Below are 23,408 nucleotides of genomic sequence, written 5' to 3'. Positions count from 1 at the left end.
AGGTGTGACTGCCGTTACGTTATAATCCAAGGAACGGAAGTTGAGAAATGAAATGGCCTGCTCAACATCATTCAATGAGCAACTGAAAGATAGGACTCATATTTAAACTCAGGTTTTACTGACATCAAACCCATCCCCTCTCCACCAGTCCCTCTGTCTCTTATAAATTATAAATGGATGAATTCTAGTCTTAGCTGTTATACTAACTTAACCTTGAATATAGTATTCATAATTAAAGATGTTTTAGCTTTTGCCAAAATCATATTTGAGAAAAATGAAATACGATGAAAATTTACAAGTGAGGGCATGGCTTGCTCAATAGATAACACAGAGGTTCTGTTTTGGAGCTGGTGAGACAAAGCATTTCTTCATTCGACGCTGACTCAATATAATTTATCTGAGTGCCTACTGATAAAGCAGGAATTTTTCCAGATTTTATTTTTGTTTATTGACAGCAGAAATAATAAATTGTCACAGTAGCTACATTTACTAAGCATCTGCTATATATCAGGCATTATATTTGGTCCTTTACAAAACGTAATCACAAATCTTCACAATAGCCCTCAAAACTAGTTCTTATTTGCATTTCAAAAATAAGCAAACAGAGAGGTTATTTGCCCAAGGTCACACTTAAGAAGCAGTTGAATTCAGTTCTGGTCTGAGTCTAAATTCCCCGATCTTTCTAGTATTCCATGATATTGTCACCCCAACTGCATAAACTGTTCATTGCCTGCCAAGTTTTGATACAGATTCTCCTTCCACATTTATTCTTTGTAAAAAAGAGCACTAGACTGGAAGGCCAGGAGCCCAGACTGCTAGATGGGTTCTGTCATTAAGTACTCACAAGACCCGAGGTCACTTAAAGTGTTTAGATTTCAATTACCTCACCTAACTTCATGGATTTATCTAGATAATTTATATGACCACTTCCAGATCTGAATGATAACAAACTTCTGGAACAAAGACCTCATCATTAATGCAATGAATAATATTCTCAGTAATTCTAGAGACTATTTATAGAACATTTTTCTACTTCTCTATAGGTTAGAGAAAAGAATAACTTAAAAATACAAATACACCAATATATATATTCTTTTTTCTTCAGCAGCATAAGGTATTCACTCAAAGATACTTCCTGAATAACCTTACATTAATAAGTTACTCATAAATTTTTATGTTTTTTGTATAATACATATATGTGTATATATATATATGTGTGTGTGTGTGTGTGTGTGTATCATAAAAGTACATGAAAAAAAACCCTTAATCTAAAACAGTCCCAAATATCTACAGTCACGAAATTCACAGTTAACATTTCATCTTCCACCTCCCACATCCACCCCTGCCACCTGCCTCTAACTGTCACTGGGATTACAAAACTCAACTAGAGTCCTAACAGTGTGCTGTTCTCTGAAGTACTTGAAAGACATTTATCTCCAGTGCAATATAAATAATACAAGTGGTTGTGCTTCAAGAATCACTCGAGACCAACTCCTGAGACCTTGTCTGAGAAATAGAGAAAGAACAAAGCCTACTATCAAGAAATCTCGCCATTATACTGGCAATTATACATGACCTCCTGTCATTTAACAATTGCATCAGAGTCCTACAGAGAGATTATGACATATATACAAGGCCATGTTATTAACCAAATTCAGAGCTGACCAGACAGTCTAGAAACAAGTGCTCTTTTTTTGCACATGTGCTTGTGAAAAATAGCCAGAAAAAAAATTGATATAATGGAAAGAATACTAATTTCTATAAACCTGGAGGCCTGACTGCCTGTTCTTTCTCTGATGTCAAAGTTATGGCCTTAAAGTTATGCAATTACTTGGTCTAATCATTTTTACTGCACCTGTAGAACCCTACACAAACAAACATGTAAGCCATGCTGTGTATGAGATATAAAATCCATAATCAAGGGACAGCTCCTACCTGAAAATAGGGAAGGGCCACTTGAACTCTTTTATTTCTAATGACACAATTAGGTACAGCAAATAGACTGAAACCCAAGGAATAGAATCCATTCCTCTGTCTACCATATGATGCAATACAATGCTAGGCCATATCCAAATCTGTAAATTAAAGGGCTCTCTCCTACATTAAAATTTGAGATTTTGATGAGACACAAAAACCTGCATTTCATAAAAACTTGGTAATATTGTTCAACACCTTCTTTACAACTGCCATCACCAGGGAGGAGGATGATAGGACAATGAGTAAGATATATAGATATAGAGATAGAGATAGAGATATATAGATATATAGATAGATATATAGATAGATAGATAGATTTAAATATCCAAAGAGAGCTTCTAACTTAAAAGAAATTATCAAAATATTGCTAGCAAGGGGCATTAAAACCATAGGCTCAACACATTTCAAGTGGATTTCAAGAAGAACACAAAGCTCCTTTCTGAAAGTCTTTAGATTAGAATGTAACACTCCCAACATACCTCACTCAGGCTTTCTCAACATTACCAGGGCTGTTTTCAATAGAGGGGAGAGAGGTCAAAAGAATGGAAATAATGAATTCTAATAACATTTTTCATCTCCTTAGCTCTAATTGGCCATGCACTCCCATCTTCAAAAGATGGGGCAGAGGGATAGAAAAGAAAGGTGAAAAGGAAGCAAATGGCAGCATTCCAGAATCATAATCCATCCAGAAATAGAAGAAAGAAAGAAAGAAAGAAAGAAAGAAAGAAAGAAAGAAAGAAAGAAAGAAGAAAAAGTGTAATAGACTCAGGATTTTTTTTTCCCTTTCAGTTCTGTCACTTGTAGACGATAGATACCCCAGCAGGAAAACCCCCATCATGTTCTTTTGGCAAAGTCCTACCATCACAGAAGGAGACATGATGGCTTGATGGATAAAATTCTTGAAATTGGACCTATACACTCATAATATCCTTTACCAATATTTTAAGATTATGCCGTATACAGCAGGAAAGGATTTATTTGATTCTGGGAGAGATGCTGTACATTTTCTAAAACTGTATTTTCCAATAAAGATTACTGTTTTAAGGTATAATCTTCTTTGAAGATTTTGTGAAGATATATATCTATAATATATCTACATATATACACAGTTTTTGTAGTTCAAATTATAGCATCTATAAGCACAATCTTGGTGATTTCTTCCATTTTGAAACCTCATTTCTAACTCCTGTGTCTTTTTTATCTTTCCCTGAATGTCCTGTACTTGCCCAGTGTATTCTGTTTTAAAAAGATTCTTTTTATTATTATTACTAGTGACTTAGTTTAAGGGAAATTTATTAACTCATGAGGATTACTGTATTTGGTGAGCAAGGACTACACTTATAACTCACTTTTACTCTATAGCTCATAAGATTGAGCACAAAGTAAGTGTTTAAGTCTTTTATAAAGACAGATTTCAAGTTTTCTTTTAAGCTGCTTGATTCAGTACTTCACAAAGGGTCTTTCACAGGCAAATTCTCAATAACTTCCGTGTAATGACTGAATTTAATCAACCTGGAATATTTTATCATTAATAACTACAAACAGTAGGTATATATAATTTCCCTGAAGCTGTGAGCTAAGGATTTTGTGTTTATCAAGATACACACTTGTGTGTTACTATGTATAATCCTCTTATCCACACATCTAGTCCCTGCCTGCTTCTCCTTCCTTGTACATGCATCCTTCACGGCACCTTGTTAACTTTGCTACAAGTGCCCTACATACAATTTGGATGATAGTATCTTCCTTACGTGGAGGAAAGAGAAGGTACCAGATATATCTATGAAATAATATGAGCCAATTTTATAATTATATGTGCATGTGTGTGCTACATATTTCTCTTTTTGATATTGCATTAGTAAATTTTGAACCAGCTCATTATTTAAATATAGAATTTTGGGTAAAGTCAATAAAAGGAAGATGATGGAAGGGATGAAGAAGGCAAAGATCTCTCTTTTTCTTTTAGTGCTTTGTACCATACCTGGCACGTGGCTGATGTTTAATAATGTTGGTTGAAGAAAGGATCTAAGGAAAGGAAATAGAGAAAGGAAGGACAAGATGGAGAAAGACAGGAAGGACAAAAGGAAGGCAAGCAGGCAAAGAAAAAGTAAAAACAAAAACAATTTCAAAAACATAAAACATATAACTTCCCAGGACACTAAAAGTGTAACTAACAACACATGAACAGTCTGAAGGGTACATGTTGGAATTTAGGAGAAAGACAAAAATGTCACTTCAGATGCTAACTCCATTTTAAAATTGTAAAAGAGTCTCTAAAATAGACAAGAATGGAAAAAACATTGGCCTTGCCACATGATAACTGTGTAAACTTACGCAAGTATTACTCCTTGTGTGAGCTTTACCTCCAAAACTTGCAAAATAGGAATAATTACTATTATTTTGAAAGTATGATGTTCAAATACAATAATACATGGGATTAATATCCATGATAATATGTAATCACAAAAACTACTTGGCAACTGAAAAACAGAAGTATCAAGATGCAGTTTCAAGTTCTTCAAGGAGGGGATGGCTATCTATTTTTGACACTTTTCCATTTTATAATTCCCACCTAATGTGTCATATCCAAATACTAACACCCAGAGAGTCTATGCCAGAAACTGATCCTTGGAAGTAGCTCAAGTCCAGTGAAACACAGAATTGTTTCTAACGTTACAATTTCACACGGAGAATTTGAATTTCGATTCAGTATTTTTTGCTAAGTCAATAAGAAAGAACTAGTTATGAGTTTTAGCTTTAAGTTCTAATCTGTGTTATTATAATGCTAACATAAGATTTATGCCACCTTAGTAAATGAGAGAGAGAAAAAGGTTTAGCTGAAGCTTTGAACTGCTGGAGAAGATGGCATGGACATAGGAAACACTGTACCCATGCTTGGCTTCCATTCAATGAAGTCAATACCTACCAGCTCCAAGTGCGTAACACAGGTACCCTCGTGGGAGGTACCTTGAAAACTGGTGGTATCTGTATGCAATCATAAAACACCTTTTTCACCTTCAAGGTTGTACTTGATATCAAGCCCTGAGCTATAACTTGCAAAGTTCTAGGTTGTTCCTTGGCACTGAGTTAATATTAAACCCACACACTTGATATTTTCTGTGGAAAGTAATATCACGCAGACTTTTTGACATTGTCAGGGTAAAGTCTCTTGTAGATCTAGAATTTCTAGATATTGAATAGCAAGGGATAAGCCATTCATTGGTGTCTTCAACATTATCTAGATTGTCCCTGTCTTTCCTCCTATGAAATGCTTTACAAAGAATTCGATTTCTACAGAATCTTCTAACCGTCTGTCAGAAAATGGAATACAACATCTCAGGATGCATCCCCCAGCTGGTCTTGTTCAAGGGGCAGTAGTAGAGTACTGCCGATAAAGCTGTGTGAAGGATTTAGCGTTGTTCTAGATCCTGTCTTCATCCCCATTTAAGGGCTTATAGAACTTGGAGAGCTAAATCCTTCAATTCTACGGCAGCCCTTTGTAAAAAAGCAAGGATTATCTCATTCATGGAGTTATTACTTAGGGAAGTTCCACAATTACTTAACTGCCAAACTTTATAATTATGCAGCAGCGACAGTTACAACATCAAGAAGTTCACTTGTTATAGCAAAGATACAGAGTGTGCATTCAATTAAAATATATACTCAGGGTAATTCTTAGATATTAAATCTTGATAGATTTTCCATTTTACCCTCTATTCCATTAATTAAATGTTGAAATGTAAGCAAGTTGATGACTGGACTAAAACTAATCTCTTTAGAAAGTGGCCTCCAGCAATGACAGTTTGACAATGGAGCTGAATGTACAAAAAGCAAAGGTCTAAGCGCCTAAGGGACACTTTTTAAAAAGAGAGAGTTTAATTATTTAGTTTAGAATAACATAAAAGATGCCCCGCTCTTTTAATAACGTATATATTTGAATGTATAACATTCACGTAATATTAAAGGGATAATAAATGACTCTTCACTCCGAAAGCTCTTTTTTTTTTTTTTTTTTTTCTTATTGAAGAACAGTTAGTCATCTACATGAGTCTCCACATAATGGAGCCATGAGTTGAATAGGGATTTGGTGGAAACATCACCCTGAATGCCTCAGATAATAAAGCTGACCTAGAAGACAGAGGTTAACTTGCAAACACTGGAGTCAGTCAGCTGAGTTTCAATCTCAGTGCTATTCCCTGATAAGATTGTGTGAACCATGGGGAAAGCGGGCATCCCCTCTGTGCCCCAGATTTTCATCAATAAATCAAGATTAGAATGTAATGCACAAAGTATTGAAAGATTACATGCATTGACACATGGAAACTGAGAGCAGGTTCTAGAACAAGATAAATGTTCCATTATTATTATTATTATTTATTATTATTATTATTCTTAATCATTTGCTACTTGCATGAATAAAGAAAATAACATTTGTATACATGCTATCCCAACTGCCCAACTGAAAGGAAATATTTACATTTACTAAATATACTATTACCAACCTAAGACTTTAAAGAAAACATATCAGAGTTGTAGCAGTCAAGGTGACAATGATAATGATAATGGTATAAGAAATTATAATCATAGTTAGATTAATTCCATATATTAAAGAGTCCTTTATATAAAAGGCAGAGAAAAGGGATATTCCACTAAAACCTCTCTGCAGTTAATCTTATCCATTCATCTCAGAGAGATGTGAACTAATGAAAAATTCCTACCCAAAAGTCCTCCTCAGCCTAAATGTCTACATAAATTTATTTTCTACTACTTCATACTGATAATACAAAAAGTTAATGCTAAGAGTTTTCTTCATGTTTTCTGCTTTGATCCTTTGTAGTTTGTAGATTCCATATCATTTTTTGGTAGACTGTCCTTGGTTTAATGGTCACTATAAAGAAATTATCTTCCCATTGTGTGTAATTCAATATTCATTGGGGTAAAAAATAAAAATGTATATCAAATAAATGGAGAAATTACTATTTTTCATAGGAGTTATTTTACTTATTGTTTTCCTTTAGTAACAACAAGAAAAACACGTAGCCTACAATTTTTTTGGAAATATCAAATAACAAAATGCTACCGTGAATGTGAATTTACGTTTCCTATATGAAAAAAGTGATCTGAGCAAATAGTTGCTCAAGACCAATTAAGAGGATCTTTAGAATTGATATGATGGCAGGAAAAAAGTACGAGCTGGGAAAACTCTTGCCGCTGAACAAAATCTCTGGATTAATTTTATCTAACTTATAAAGTGCTAGTGATCATATTTATGCCTGTGGTTATAAAGACCCAAAATACGTTTTAAAAATGTTTATGTCAATGCTAAAGATTATTCCCATGGTTAAGATCAGCCTCAAACTCTACAGAAATGGCTTCTTGCTTATAAAATGTAAGCAATTTTGTAGGGAAGTAATCTTTTTAGCATGCTGTGAAGAAACAAGCTAAGATGCTAACTTAGGGTTACCTGGGCATGAATTCTACTCCGTTCCAGAGACTGCCTCCCTCCCCCTATTTCCTTTTCCCACTCAGGATAAGGATCTGAACTAGTTGATTCTGCACTTGACTCCTGACTCAGGCAGGGACCACCTATCACAAGTTTGCACACATGATTCTGGAATACTGAAACAAGGTCCTGACATGACAGAACTGTGCTGCAGTACAGGAATGGGGTTCTCAGGCCTGGCAGCCTACGGTGCCGATGGTGTCACTGAAGGCTGCGTGCTCCAGCTAGACATCAGGGGACTAGGTAGGACAAGCTGGCCTCAGAGAGGTTGCATTTGCTCCTGCGTGTCCACATCATGACTGCCAATAAGATTCTTACCTTGTTTTTTTTTTTTTTTTTTTTTATTGGCAATTAAATCCTCTCTTTACAATGGTATGCCAAGCTGTAAAGTATCTTTTTATTTATAAATGGTATCCTTCTGAAGTCCCTGACTACATTTTGAAGGAAAATATTTGAGGATGTTGACTCTGCCAAGTTTTGGTGGGGCTAAAATGCTTTTTAAAAGCAATTCTATCAATTTGTCTCATTTAAAAGTCCAAACCATCATAATACATTTCTTTTCCCAGTCAAAAAGGGTAGACTTTAGCATTTTAGCAAACGATGCTCTTCTCGTCTTATCCTTGAAACCCAATTTTGTACCTCTCTCTTCCTTAACCGACTTTAACACTGAATTGATTTTTTTCCTTGTGGTCATTTTTAATCTTTGGTCTTAATTGGTAAATTAGTTTGGTTGCCATTCAGACTTTTCTTCTCAAATCCAAAATATAGTTCATTTGATAAGTTTTATTTGATTACTTAATTTTACTGTGAGTAGCTTTTCCTGGAACTGAGTTATATAGCCCTGAATGTATATTTGTATTTCTCGATATCCGAATCATATATCCATCCACCCATCCACTCCTGCACCCATATGACAACTCATCTGGACCACAGAGAACAGGCGCCATATGGCAACTTTGTGTAATTTACTTTAGATTTTTCTGAAGCACAGGTGTACCACTATAGAGATAAAGGATTTAACTGTTTTTTTTTTTTTTTAATTTTTTTTTTTTTCAACGTTATCTTTGGGACAGAGAGAGACAGAGCATGAACGGGGGAGGGGCAGACAGAGAGGGAGACACAGAATCGGAAACAGGCTCCAGGCTCTGAGCCATCAGCCCAGAGCCCGACGCGGGGCTCGAACTCACGGACTGCGAGATCGTGACCTGGCTGAAGTCGGACGCTTAACCGACTGCGCCACCCAGGCGCCCCAGGATTTAACTGTTTACATCAACGTTTAAAACACATTATTCCAGAGGTTCGTTATATTTTTTGGCCAAACTGAGTTGTTTAAAGCAGAGTTCACATCTACCACTGTATTTCTTGATATTGACATATTTTACTAAGATTGCTTAAATGTCACTTTTGTCAGTTAAGCTTATTATTATTATTTGGTCTCCGTGGACTAATTTCCACTTTCACTTAATACCATTCTTTTCTTTGGATTATTTTCCAAGTATATCTGAATAATTTTTGATGGAATTCTTTATTTAATGTCTATCCCACTACCAAATTATAAACCCCACTAGAGTGAAGACAATTTCCATCTCATTTATTTTATACTCCCAGCACCTGGCATGGTGCTTGGTATACGGTAAGTTCTCAGTAAAGATTTGTTGCATTGTTGAGTGGGTGAGATTGAAGTCATTTTTATAGGTGGCATATTATTATTTTTAGTTTGTTTTAATTAATTTATTTATTTTGAGAGAGAGAGAGAATGAGAGTGGGGCAAGGGCAGACAGGAAGAAAGAGAGAGAGAAGCCCAAGCAGGCTCCACACAGTCAATGCGGGGCCTGATACGGGGCTCAAACTCGTGAACTGTGAGATCATAACCCGAGCCATAATCAAGAATCATACATGTAACCAACTGAGCCCAGGTGGCATATCATTTTAAAAGGAAGAAGAAGGAGGAGGAGGAGGAAGAGGAGAAGGAATTGGGGGAGGAGGAGTTAGAAGTGGGAGGGGGAGGAGAGGGAGAAGGAGCACAGCAGCAGATATGTGCATGTGTCATTTCTACAGTTTTCTTCTGTTTGGTGTGTTTGGGTAATTATGAAATTGCTTTACCCTTAGGGCTACAGATTGAGAAAATTCAGATGTGCAAAGTGCTCTGCAAATGTTTCACTCCAATTTGGAAAGGTTATCAGAACGGGTTGCAGCAGTAATTTAAAATGAGACGGAGTTCTGTGGGTCAATACTGGTAGAGTAACTTTTGAGCACTTGATTGAAGAAAGAAAAGGCATCATTCAACACAGGTGTTGAAGGCCTACCATGCATAATGCAGGCTACTTGGCTTTACAATGTATATCAACAAGGCCCTGCTTCAAACTGACTATAATCTGATTGAGAAGTTATAGGAATGTTAACTGTAGGAAAAGCTAACTAGAAAAGAAAAATAATTGATGAGTACAAGGGCAAATGATTGCTATTTCAGGCATTCGGAGAAGGACTACCAAAAGAAGTCTGCATAGAAACAGCCTGGTGGGTCTAGGCCATTTAGATTAGAAGAAAAAGGGAGACAAGTAATCTAAATGAAAAAAAAAAAAAAAAAAAGTTATGTGGGCAAAGATGCAATGGAAGGGACAGCCAAATGGAAGGGATAGTCACTGCGTTCAGGACAACGAGTAGAACAATTTGGCTCAAGTAAAGGGTTCACCCAAAGAGAAGCAGAGAGATGGGTATTAAGGTAGATCGAGCCATAAAGTGAAACTATAAGTAAGAGGCTGAGGAGGACTGTATCATCTGTCAGTTTCCCTGAAGCCACTGACAGGTGGCATAATGATAGCAACATAAAATATTCAATGATGATAATATCTTAATACCTCACAGCATTTTGTTTCAGAGTAATTTCATCTATTATTCACAAAAGAAATTTTTTTCTCGTTTTGCAGAGATGTCACTGCATATCAATAAATGTAAATGAGCTAGCTGTTTAATAGCAGAGCTATGATTCAAATCTACATCTTCTGCCCTGGCATGTTACAAGAGTAAGCAGGAGTTGTCAGAGTGAGGAAAGAGAGGCCAGGGGAGTTGTTCCCTGTGTTATGCAGACCGGAAAGGATAAGAACCGCATGAATTCGTGTGGGTTACCAACGGATGGATGGGCCATTTACGGTCCTCATCACTTGCGGAAAGCTGCTTTTCTTGTAGGCAAGTACGAACTTCTAATCAGAGCTAACAGACATTTAAACACGAAGCTGATCGCGCATCTATTACAGGTGTTAAGATGGCAGAGTGAAACTCTTTTCCCCATCACTTCATTTTGCCAAAGAACATTCCTGCTGCCTTTAATCTGTAGGCGCTTAAAAATCAAATCATACTGTAACTATTGGGTTATAACTCCAGAACACTTTCTGGTCATCTGGTTTTTCTTTTTTCTTTTTTCAATTTTTTTTTAATCTTTATTTATTTTTGAGAGAGAGAGACAGAGCGCAAGCGGGGGAGGAACAGACAGAGAGGGAGACACGGAATCTGAAGCAGGCTCCAGGCTCTGAGCTGTCAGCACAGAGTCGGACCAGACGCGGGGCTGGAACCCACAAACCGCGAGATCATCACCTGAGCTGAAGTCAGGCTTAACCCACTTCACCACCCAGGCGCCCCCCCCCCAACCCCCACATCTGTTTCTAAGAATCAAATGATTAATTTAGGGATTCGTCACTCTCTGTCCATTGATTATGTTTTTTAAGGTGCTTTCAACCCAGTTTTCTTGCACCTCCTTATAAAATTCTCATTACCATTTATTTTATTCAAATCCAGTAATCCTTACTTCAGCCGTGAATAACTGACTCCTACTCCACATACTGTACACAGTGTTAGCATAATAGCTTTAAAGTGCTTCAGAGATTTTACACAAAAGTCTTTTGAAATTATGCTCAAACTGAAGAATGTATCTTTTTTCTTCCTATCAGTTTATCTTTTTCTCTCAGAAGAATTTTTTATGAAAAGGTTCCCAAAATGAAATGCTTCTCTCCCCTTCCTAAGAGAATGTGATCTACCCTAAACACAAGAAAACAGTGAAAGCAATACAAAACCTCAAAGATAGCAACTCACTGATGTCTATTTTTTTTTTTTTAATGTTTATTTTTGAGAGAGGGAGAGTGTGAGCAGGGGAGCGGCAGAGAGAGAGGGAGACTCAGAATCTGAAGCAGGCTCCAGGCTCCGAGCTGTCAGCACAGAGCCTGACTCCAGGCTTGAACCCAGTAGTGGTGAGATTGTGACCTGAGCTGAAGTCGGAAGCTAAACCGACTGAGCCATCCAGCCACTCCATTAAGTTCTACTTGTTAAATCAGAACACTTGACAAAGAAGCAATGTATACCCTGTGGGAGAAATTGCCATTGGTCTCAAGCAAAACTGATACCCAACATTTTGATGAGTAGAAAAAGTCTAAGTCAGTTTTATATGGAGCGAAATCCCAGTCTTCTTCCTCTTCTTTTTTTTTTTTTTTTTTTTACTGTTTTAACTCTTTGTCAATTCTTAAAAAAAAACTTGTAAGTATCATCTGTGCTATTTAGTAATTGGTCTCTGTCAAGAAAATTGCTTGTTTGGGTGCTCCTTTCACCAGGTGAAATAGAAAAAAAAAAATTGTTTTAATGCCATAAAAAAAAAAAAAACAACTAAGTGTTCATATTGTGTATACTTTTAGGAATTAATAGGATTGGGGCGCCTGGGTGGCTCAGTCGGTTGTGCGTCCGACTTTGGCTCAGGTCATGATCTCGCACTCCGTGAGTTCGAGCCCCGCGTTGGGCTCTGTGCTGACAGCTCAGAGCCTGGAGCCTGCTTCGGATTCTGTGTCTTCCTCTCTCTGACCCTCCCCTGTTCATGCTCTCTATCTCTGTCTCAAAAATAAATAAACATTAAAACATTTTTAAAAGGAGGAATTAACAGGATCATGGTAGGACATGCAACATGACCTACGGAGATCTTGCATTCCTTGCAGGTACCACAGGGAAATTATCTGGTATGAGAACCCACATCCAATCCAAGGGAATGAATTCTTACTGGTTTTATACAGAAGACTCTAAGACTAAGATTTTTGTCTGGCAAAAAAAAAGAAAAAAGTGCTGCTTAAAAATAAAAGTTTCAAAAACACTGGTCTTGACTTTATTATTATTTTTTTCCTTTTTCCAATCAAATGTGAGCCATTCTTTAATGCCCAGGTCACATTTTGCCTTAAACAAGTCCTTCTCTGACCATTCTAGAAAATCATTCTTGTTGAATGTACTTCGTGTTCAACTCTCTTAGTTTTACTCAATGACACCATGTCTTGTATTTTTATTCAGTCACCCACATGTCTTACTTTGTCAACTGGCTTATAAGCACTTGGCACATCAAGAGCATATTTTGTTTTACTTTGTACACTTCTTGCCACAGAGTACTAAGGACAGCTCCTCTTTTCTAGAAATTAGGCAACTAGGAAAGAGGGGGCAACTCTCTGTTGCCCCCTGCCATCCATGGTTGTGACAGAAACTTCACTGTGCCTTCTGATAACTTCTCTCTGTGGCCACAGAGGAGGGCCCACCACAGTTAAAAATGGCAGGGTAAGAGACTGTGGTGTGGCCGTCCCACCCAGAAGGCATGCCTCTCTGGGCTATTAGGGTGGAGGCAGGGGTTGGAGAGTCATGTGCTCCATCTATAGGACAGCACAGATGTGTGTGTATGTGGGGAGAGGCAAGGATCTCAGAAAGCCACACTCAGATATGCTGCATAAATATTACGTAGACCAATGGCAACTATAGTTAATGGCTCTTTCATATGTTATCACCCATTCTGTCACACCTATACCACTTCCTGTCATTTCTGAATCAAGAAATTACCTTGATAAAAAAAGATAATGTGTCCCTTGCTCCTCCTCTCTTTCCTATAGTCAGTAAATAATACCCTCTTGTTTCCTGGCCTCTTTTAGGCACACAGGTATGGAGTTTCACAAAGGAAGTACAGGATGCTAAACCAGAAGATACGGGTTTGACTCCAGTTCATCACTACCTAATTGAGTGACCTGGGGCAAGGTAATTTAGCAACAGATACTCTTCATATGAAAAGGGGGTGGGGCTCATGATATTTACTTTTAAGTTTCATTCATTTTTTAAAAAAATAAGTGAATATGCACTTGCCTAACACAGTGTCTGACTCGTGGTAGGTATTCAATAAATGCAATTTGAGTTTGAATTTCAAACTATAGATTCTTCCGCTTATTGTTTTTGATCCCTTACATGCACAATCACACTATTCTCATTTAAATCTACATCCTTTTTAAGAAGCATGATTTTGGATTGCTTTCAATTATTTCTTTTAAAACCCAAATCTACTAGACCAGTTTACTATAGACCCTGCTATACATTAGAATCTCCTGGAGAATAGTTAATAACTAACACTGCCTGGGCTCCACATCCAGATCAACTGAATCTGTAACTGAAGATAATCACAAGATTTGCATCCAACAATAAATGAAAAAGCAAGGGGGAAAAGAATGGCTAACATTCATTAAAACCAAACCCAAATAAAACACCTTATGAATTATTGCACATAGTATGTAAGAGCGCAAGAGGGCTCTAAAACCACTTACCTTTGTTATTGTACACATCTAAGTAATTTGGTGCTGAAAAAATTGTAATTAGAGAAGGGAAGCCTGTCGTTTGGCTTTTCCTGTACATGCGATACCTAAAAACAACAAATATATTTTAAAACAAGGCTATTATGAAAAAAATGATATCAAATTATAGCCTTAGAAAAAGAAAACTAAAGTTATGTTTTATCACTCCAAGAGAAGTCAATTACATAACATTAAACAAAATTTTCTCTCTAAAGTCTGTTTTACGCAGACATTAATTCATCTCAAGGTTGACAATGAAACATGTACAGTTTCTGAGTAGGCCTTTCCTGAGTTTAACGGACTTAGGGGAAGAGTGGAATTCAATGAAAAATCATAATTCATTTCCGTGCGTTCAACAGAGATGACAAAGGTTACCTTTCACATGAAGATATCCTGCACCTACCATGTTTTTGAGAAGTTTGCCTATATTTTTGACATAAGACTAAATAAGCAGAGCAATATATAAATCTTTACCACTAAAAACCAGGCTGATTATTCTAGTTATCCATATAATATTCTGTGCAATACCTATGCAATATTCTGTTATGGTCTTGACTAAGTGATTTGCTTTTCAAAGAATGGTTAAATCTATGGGTTTTACATATTGAAAGTTGTTTCTATTTTAGAACTCTCTTTATTACCAATCTCTTCTGAGATCTGCAGGTCAAAGATTATTGTCTCAGCAGGGTAATATTTAATCAATCAGTAATGAAACAGAACATCTGCAAGATCTTTGGAAATAAACCAACAATCCAGTTACTTTTCTTCTACTTAGACAAAAATAGGATTTTAGTCCTCAAATAATCAAAAACATTACAGGAAATTCTGGCTCTTTTCCATTGAGGTGAAAGCACATGTCACGACTTCTACGTAACAGATTTTAGTAATATCAGTTTAGAAAAATTCTTATAAAGCTCAAAACAAAATGTTATCACTCCTTGGGTATTCTGAGCCAGTTATTTATGGCAGAATAACCATGCCTACTCTAATTGGGTTCTAAAGGTGCCTCAAATAGTACCTTTAGATAGATAAATAACCACCTTAAAAATTATAATTTTAAAAATATTTTGATACAACTTTTCCTAGAAGAAAATATCTTCTTAAAAGTCTTTTGAAATGTTCTAGAAGTATTTATTCTGCATATCCAACTGAACTTTGCTGGAGGAAAAAAAAGTCAGAATGTGAAAGATAATAACACCCTCAATCTTAGTACCTTGACATTATAAATCATGACTGGCTAGGCCTGCTTGATAACAAATAAAAACAAAGAAACTAAATGACATAATCGCAATTTACCCCCAATAAATCAATCAAGTGCCCATTCTGAACAAATATACTAATTGATTTTAACTGATGCATTATTTTAAAATATTTTCAAATAAGCAGATGATTTCTGGTCTGTAGTGGGATTAATATAAAGCTGCCTAAAATACTCATTTGGGATAGTCAGCCAAAAGATCATGGTGACATCACTGCCTTGAAAAGTTAAAAAAAGAAAAAAAAAAAAGAACTTATTTGAGGACCCCATTGGTTAGGCATATCATTAGGTTATGTCAAAGGTCAAGTATGACATGATAGTACTGGATCCAATACTAAGCTGTTGGGTCAGTTCATCCCTGTTGATTATTGCTTGAAAAAAGCTAACTTTGAAAGGAGCCTGGGATCTGCCTTGATGGGGGATCATCGGACATGGGCTTACTTCAGGATGTGGGCATCTCTACTCCTGATTTCGGCACACAGATTATAATACTAAGCGGTCCTCTCTTCCAAAGAATTCAGAATATGAAGGAATGAGTTTAAGCATTTGAAGGCAAACAACACCTTTCAGTGGAACCTACTGAGAAGGGTACTGGACATCAAATGCTTTTCATTAGACCTTTTGCTCCCGCGTGCAGATTCAATGCACTATCAAACTGAGTATCTGATGTTTCTTACTTTTCTAAGCCCTTATCATTGGTCTACCAATTATACTAATAATTATATGAAACCTGGACCCCCTTGGGGCGCCTGGGTGGCGCAGTCGGTTAAGCGTCCGACTTCAGCCAGGTCATGATCTCGCGGTCCGTGAGTTCGAGCCCCGCGTCGGGCTCTGGGCTGATGGCTCAGAGCCTGGACCCTGTTTCCGATTCTGTGTCTCCCTCTCTCTCTGCCCCTCCCCCGTTCATGCTCTGTCTCTCTCTGTCCCAAAAATAAATAAACGTTGAAAAAAAAAAAAATTAAAAAAAAAAAAGAAACCTGGACCCTCAATTTTAAAATTCACTATTAAAAAATCATGTTATACATTTATTAGTTAGAATATAGGACTTTCTCCCTCATTTAAATGCCTCTGCTTTTGTCCTTTAAAACTTCACAAGGGTCAGGAAAGATATTCTTTTTTTTTTTTTTTTTTTAATTTTTTTTTTCAACGTTTATTTATTTTTGGGACAGAGAGAGACAGAGCATGAACGGGGGAGGGGCAGAGAGAGAGGGAGACACAGAATCGGAAACAGGCTCCAGGCTCTGAGCCATCAGCCCAGAGCCTGACGCGGGGCTCGAACTCCCAGACCGCGAGATCGTGACCTGGCTGAAGTCGGACGCTTAACCGACTGCGCCACCCAGGCGCCCCAGGAATGATATTCTTTAAACAAGAGTACACTGTGCAATATCTGTTAAATATTTACGTGTAATTCTCATTCACACTGCCAACCAAGACTGAAAAGTTGCTGGTAATTTACTCACTGACTGGACTGTGGGAAGAGCAGGAATGGAAGGAAATCAGAGGGACCCTTACAAGGGCTTAAGAAAGCCAGCTGAAAATTTTACCTGTTCAGGCTAAAAACAGAGGCGCTTTAAAGAAGACCTTACAACACATTTACAACTCATTCCCCAGGATCCTGCCCTATCTCTGTCATCAGAAGACAATGTTAAGATCTAAGTGCTTCAGGGAGAGAGCCTACCAAAAGGGACCCTCCAAACCTGAACAAAGTGAGGAAGCTGGGACCCAGGAACAACACATAGTTTCCGTAAACCCACAAAACTGCTCACCCTGCATCTTGGGCTTCATGGGCTCGGAGTATAGACAACAGGTTATTGTGCTGTAAGAATTCACATACAGCCGGGTAGCTGCCGGAGACAAAAAGAAAAGAGAAAGAAGCATCTGTTACGAAATCATCAAGTGTAGCACATGTATCTGTAACATCCCAATCTATGTGATTTGATCAAGCGTAATCAGACATACATCATTCATGAAACAAGCCTCTTGGCTCTCAGGACAGGTTCCCCCCCCTCCCCCGCCACATGGCAGAAAAACACCTGCAGCTGTACTTTTTTACATAATCAGAAAGGACTGGAGATGTGCGAACAGGACAAAGAATGCAGGCCATTATATAACAACACTAGAAAAATGCCCACTCATAGAGAAAACCAGTATCAAGTCTACGTTTAAACACAGGTGAACAGGAGCATCAAGATAACATGAGACTAGAATTTAAAACATAAACCTCCATGTTCTCAAATACAGCACCATTTGTATTTGGATGCACGTGCGTGCCTGAGTACTCTACAGAGAGACGGAGTGAGGGAGTAGGAGAGACTAAGTCTTCTGGAAACCGAGCTATCAACTTACTTATGAGTACATTAATTGATATATCCTTCAAAATCTAAACACGATTAAGGAATTCACAGGTTTTAAACTGTGTACTTTAAATACGATCAACAGAACCATATCTTAAGACTTATTCTTTATATTGACTTAATAAAAGCATTAAATATATAATCAAGATGATTTTGTCTGTTAAGGAAATCTCTAAACCAAAGATGAGAACATTATTAAAAATGCAATGCAAATTACAAACTAAACCTGTAAAACTCTTTGCAATCACTTTGTCTCCAAGAATTTTTAATGAGATAAATGAATGTCATAAAAATGAATAAATTTTAGAAATTTCAAATAAAGAGACAGCAAACCAATGCTCATTTTAATATAAACAAACTGTGGATGCCCACTAGAACTTAAACTACACGTACTGTAAGAAACAATTCAGCAATTATAAAGGTAGCACTTTGAAGAGATACTAAATAGTACATGTCACTCAAATAATTTACTATAAAGAGAAGATGCAAATAGTTTCTATATTAAAGATTTTGTAAGAATTCCCTGCTCAAAAAGAAAAGAAATACCATTAATCTGGCATACCACTGAAGAGATGCTGATTATTAAAAGGATTCAGTTCTTTGCAAAACTGGGATCTGAAATCAAAAATAGTCATGAGGCACCTGGGTGGCTTAGTCAGTTAAGTGTCTGACATCGGCTTAGGTCATGATCTCTTGGTCCGTGAGTTTGAGCCCTGCGTTGGGCTCTGTGCTGACAGCTCAGAGCCTGGAGCTGCTTCAGATTCTGTGTCTCCCTCCCTCTCTGCCCCTCCCCTGTTCGTGCTCTGTGTCTCTTTCTCTCAAAAATAAAAAAAAAAATAACAAACAAAACATTAAAAAAATAAAAAAATAGTCTGTGCATGTGCACACATTTATGTGCATTTGTGAGCATATGTATGTGTGTTCTAGAATATTTTAGCAATTTGTTAAGGAGAGAAAAAGACAACTTCCTAGCTGTCCCAGGTCAGCTCAGTAAATGAATGTAAATGTAGCCATGGGTTACATGGTAACCTACAAACTGGAGAAGATGGCCCATAGTGTCCACAGGGAAATGTGTCTGTATCATATCTAGGTCGAGTTGACCAACATGTGTCTCCAAAGACTTTTGTTCTATCTTAGGAGAAGGTAAGTATACGACCTTTCCAGATCAGTGTGTGTCAACAAAAGAAACCCTAACTGCTGAGACATTGCTGGGTCTTTAAAGAATAGCACATATGTTTGTACATATTTAGCCATAAAGTGCCCAGCCAAGGGAAGACAGAGTAGAGTGGCACTCAATAAATGTTCCTTCCCTATCTCTTTCAGCCATTTTTTTTCTTGTGCCCTTGAAATATTTCTTTAGAAATATAGTTTATTGCCTTGTTGTACCACTGTAAGACAGAGGGTGTTTGTCTAGGTCTGTCATGTTTTGTCCTTGGACAAATGGCTTGGCAGCACTTTTTAAATTTATTTTTTCCTTTTGTTAGAACCCACACTAGTCCCATGAAAGCATCATTTTAATATATTTTCTTCATGCTAAGTTTTATAACCTTATGTGTTTAAGTTTTCCCCCATGGAAATAGATATCTGATTTTTAACAGTAATCTGAAGAAAACAAAATTAACCTTGCAGCAATCTGCTAGGTTAATAGCATTAACTGAGGAACACTTGTATTATTACTTGGAAGGAACTCATTTTGAAGAAAATCTCTGGAAGTTTAAAGGCATATATAATCAAATATTCAAACTCTCAAAGAATTACAAACATTTTTCTAAATAAACTTAGAAAATATTTGGCTATCGAGATTCCCATTATTGGTCAACTGTCTGCCTGGGATACATTAAAGTCTTCAGTGATATTAGGTGGAGGAAAAACCACAAAACTTCACAATATTTTTGTGCTTTTTAATGGAAAGGATGATAAAAAAAAGCATTCCAGCTAAAAAGAACTAAAGAAGATATATGTTAAGAATGGTAATGTCAAAGATTCACTGGTGACGTGTTCCATTTGTTGGATGCAACAATCCGTAATCCCTGTGTAAGGCATCAGGAGAGGTGCTACGGTAAGTGTAAGGTGTGGTTTCTGTCTAGAGGGTATTTATTATCTAGGCAGGAAAGTAAAGCATGCATTGATATTATGAAACAAGAAAGCAAGCACAGGGGGCTGGGGAGATTTTTTTTCAAAAATATCTATCTCTCTGTGTCTCCTTCTCTCTCTGCCCCTCCCCCATTCATGCTCTGTCTCTCTCTGTCCCAAAAATAAACGTTGAAAAAAAAAAAAAATCTATCTCATGTTAGATCTTTTGGGGTTTTGTTTGCATTAATGAGGTGATGCTTCTGTGTTTTGTGCCCAACAAAAAGAGCCCCTTCTGCCCTAGGCTGGTCAGCCCAATCAAGGGCCCATGCCTCGTTTTTAGCAGGGGGCCGGCTGCATCTCAGTCCCACTCACAGCCCTCCAGGGGGCACTCTTGTCAGGCAACGCTTGTATGGTTTCATCAAACCCAGTGTCCTGGACATGTCTTGAAATAAGACTCAATCCAACGATCTGGGAAGGGTAGTGATTCTTTCAGCTTTGTGATATCCATTTACCGGCATGCACTGCTGTGTTTGGGGAAGAAGTTGCACTCTCTGAAAATGCTTTTTTTTTTTTTTTCCCCCCACTTGGAACATGATTATTCCTTAAGCACTAGAGAATACATTTCTCTGAGTAGAAAAGGAGGTGGAAATTTCCATGGAATAGTGGGAATCCTTAGGTCTGGGTTTTTATTCCAATTTCTTGTGTAGACTCTGGAAAATTGCTGAACCTCTTTGAGCCTGAATTACCTCATTTGAAAAATGCAGACGGTAGCATTTATACCACAAACTTAAGATAAAGACTAAATGAGTTAGCAATATATGTAAATTCCCTAGTCCAGGGCCTGGACTGAGAGTGGTAGACACGTAACAACTCTTAATTTTCTCTCCACCACCATGGTGTGGAAGACAAAATGCAGCATGGAATGGTGAGTCAGCAACCCTCGATTCTAATGGTAGCTGTTGTGAAAAAGCAAGCTACAGGCCTAAAACGGCATTGCTTAGGTCAAGTCACCAAATTGGGGCTTAATACCTAACCTAAGGGAAGTTTCAACCTCCCCCAAAAGTGTAAATCTTAACTGGTCAGTCAGGAATTTTCCGAGGGGCACCAGTGAGGTAATCTGTCGCATGGGCCCTCTGCCTCCACCAAAAGACGATGAGGTAATGGTCATAAGATCCCCTGCCCCTCCCGGAAGGGAGAGTGACTGGCCTGAAACAAGACTTTCTTTTCTTTTGCTAATAACTCCTTGCCCCGCCCTCCTTCCTATAAAAACCTTCCATTTTTTGTACAGCCCCTCAGAACCCCTCTACTTGCTAGGAGGGGTGCTGCCTGATTCATGAATCGTTTCAGAAAGCCAATTAGATCTTGAAATTTAATCCATTGAATTTTTTCTTTTACAGTGTTAAATTTATTAGTTGTGACTTGTGTCAATTCTTAAAAGCAATGACGTCTGGGGAATACCGGATAGGAAAGGGGTTAGAAAGGGAGAGGGGCAGACACAGACTGAGCAGGAGCAAAGGTAAAGAAGGTAGAAAAGACAAACATGTGAGAAACGGTAGAAAAGCTGTTTTGCCATTAGAGAGAATAGCCATTATTAGACTCAGTCTGTTTATTCTCTTATTTTTGTTCCTTCCTATATTAAGCTATATTTTAGATCTTGAGTTAAACCTTCTGCATTTATCTCTTTAAGATATAGACAGAGGACATTATTATTATTTATTAAATATTTATTTATTTTGAGAGAGAGAGAGAGTGAGAACACGAGTGGGGGAGGTGCAGAGAGAGAGAGAATCCCAAGCAGGCTCTGCACTCTCTGCAGAGCCCGATGCGGGGCTCAAACACATGAACCCGTGAAATCATGACCCGAGCCCAACTCAAAAGTCGACACTTAATCGACTGAGCCACCCAGGCGCCCCTACCAGTGGATATTATCAAAAGGCTTTTTTATGCTTTTATGTCTTCATTTATACTTTCCTTAAGTATTTTTAACTTCTGGAAAAGCCCACTCTTCTGCCAAGCCCTCACTGAATTATCACGGGTGAACCGTCCCCTCAAACCCAGCTCATCCTGAGGTGTGCACAGAACTGCTGCATCTCCCATGGTCCCGGAGCGTATCTGTCTAAGACAGCATTCGTCATGTTGTGGTGTCAATTACATTTAATTCAGTAATAGTAAACACCTTAAGAGACAGATACTATTTTTAAATTTGTCTTTATATCCTAAATTTAAGCAGCAACCTGTCAGCTTCTTGGAGCTCACGTTCACTTGCAGGTGAGAGAGGTAAAAAGGGTGTCTTTCCCTCGTCAGGTTCAGCAAAGCAGAGGCACTCAGCCTGCAACCCTTTGCTAAGGGATTGGGAGAAAGCCTCTCCCTGCCTCCTTGGCATCCTTCCCCTCTCTCAGGCCAGTAGTAAGGGAGAACTCTGCCCAACCACCAAGTTCCTCCTCTGCTTCTGGGGGGCCCTAGCCCCGGGGTGTCCTGCTGTCCGCATCAGCCGGGATGCTGTCAGGCTTATCTTTCCCCAGGACTTGCCACGTCTTTGTTTTGTTCCGTTTCTTTTCCCCCAGGGTTCTTCAAGTCATCTCATTTGCCCACTAGGTATCAAGTCTGGAAGGGCTCTCCCTCTCCCCGCCACAGTTTCCCCAGAGCCTGAGTCGTCACCTGCGCCTGGCTGTGGGCGGCCTCGGGAGCAGTGAGAAGTTTTTATTCAAGGCAAACATTTTATCGAAGCTTAACAGTTATACAGAAAACTGCCCAAATCAGAAGATTACAAACTGATGATCTTCCCATCGTAACTAGCACTCGGGCCGAGGCACAGAACATTACCTGGAACCCAGCCACTCTTCGTATCTCCTTCGAATCACTATTATCTCCTCACCAAGGGTGATTGCCACCCCGGCTTTGAACATTATAGATTAGCTTTCGGTAATGTTCACCTCTTACTTCAATGTTGTCATTAGGATGCACTCTAGTATGTGGCTTCTTCTGCTGGCATCCTTGTGGCACTCACCCCGTCATTATGGGCAGCTTTGGTTAACTCATTCTCATTTGCTGTCTTAGGTGTGGAGATACACTACAATTTATTATTCATTCTATTAAATAGACATTTGGGTGGCTTCCATTTCTTGGCTATTATGAATACTGCTGCTGTGAACAATCTTTGGGGTGCACATGTGTAAACATTTCCAGTGGATATAAAAACAAAAGTAGAATGGTTGAGTTATATGAATATTCAGCTTTAGAGTATCCTGAAGCAGCTAACTGTGATTTGGGATGAGCAGTGAAATGGGACCATTCAGATGGTCATCTTTCTAGATGCATTCTATTTCATCGTATTTTCTTTTCTCCTTTTTAAGTTTATTTATTTTGAGAGAGAAAGAGAGAAAGCGGGGAGGGGCAGAGGGAGAGAGAGAGAATCCCAAGCAGGCTCCACACTGACAGCACAGAGCCCAATTCGGGGCTTGAACTCACAAACCATGAGATCATGACCTGAGCCGAAACCAAGAGTCAGAGGCTTAACACACTGAGCCATCCTGGCACCCCCCTCATATTTTCATAAACACCACTTTCCCTGCATGCAGAGAGCTTTCCCAAATGACTGGTTGGATATACCCTATTTA

General features: G+C 38.1%; 1 protein-coding gene across 2 annotated transcripts in view; it reads right to left on the bottom strand.

Moving 5' to 3' along the window:
- PPP3CA (protein phosphatase 3 catalytic subunit alpha) overlaps positions 1–23,408 on the bottom strand; it is a 330,774-nt gene that overhangs the window by 40,239 nt on the left and 267,127 nt on the right. For both annotated transcript variants that reach the window (XM_030313357.1, XM_030313358.1), the window contains exons 7-8: positions 17,131–17,208; positions 14,080–14,174 (exon numbers count right to left, since the gene is read on the bottom strand). In XM_030313357.1, the coding sequence (XP_030169217.1) occupies positions 14,080–14,174; positions 17,131–17,208 (173 nt within the window). The remainder of the gene's footprint in view (positions 1–14,079; positions 14,175–17,130; positions 17,209–23,408) is intronic.

Source organism: Lynx canadensis, chromosome B1 (genome assembly GCF_007474595.2).
Source record: "Lynx canadensis isolate LIC74 chromosome B1, mLynCan4.pri.v2, whole genome shotgun sequence".
In the NCBI taxonomy this organism is placed as follows: Eukaryota; Metazoa; Chordata; class Mammalia; order Carnivora; family Felidae; genus Lynx; species Lynx canadensis.
This window is presented reverse-complemented; position numbering and strand designations above follow the sequence as displayed.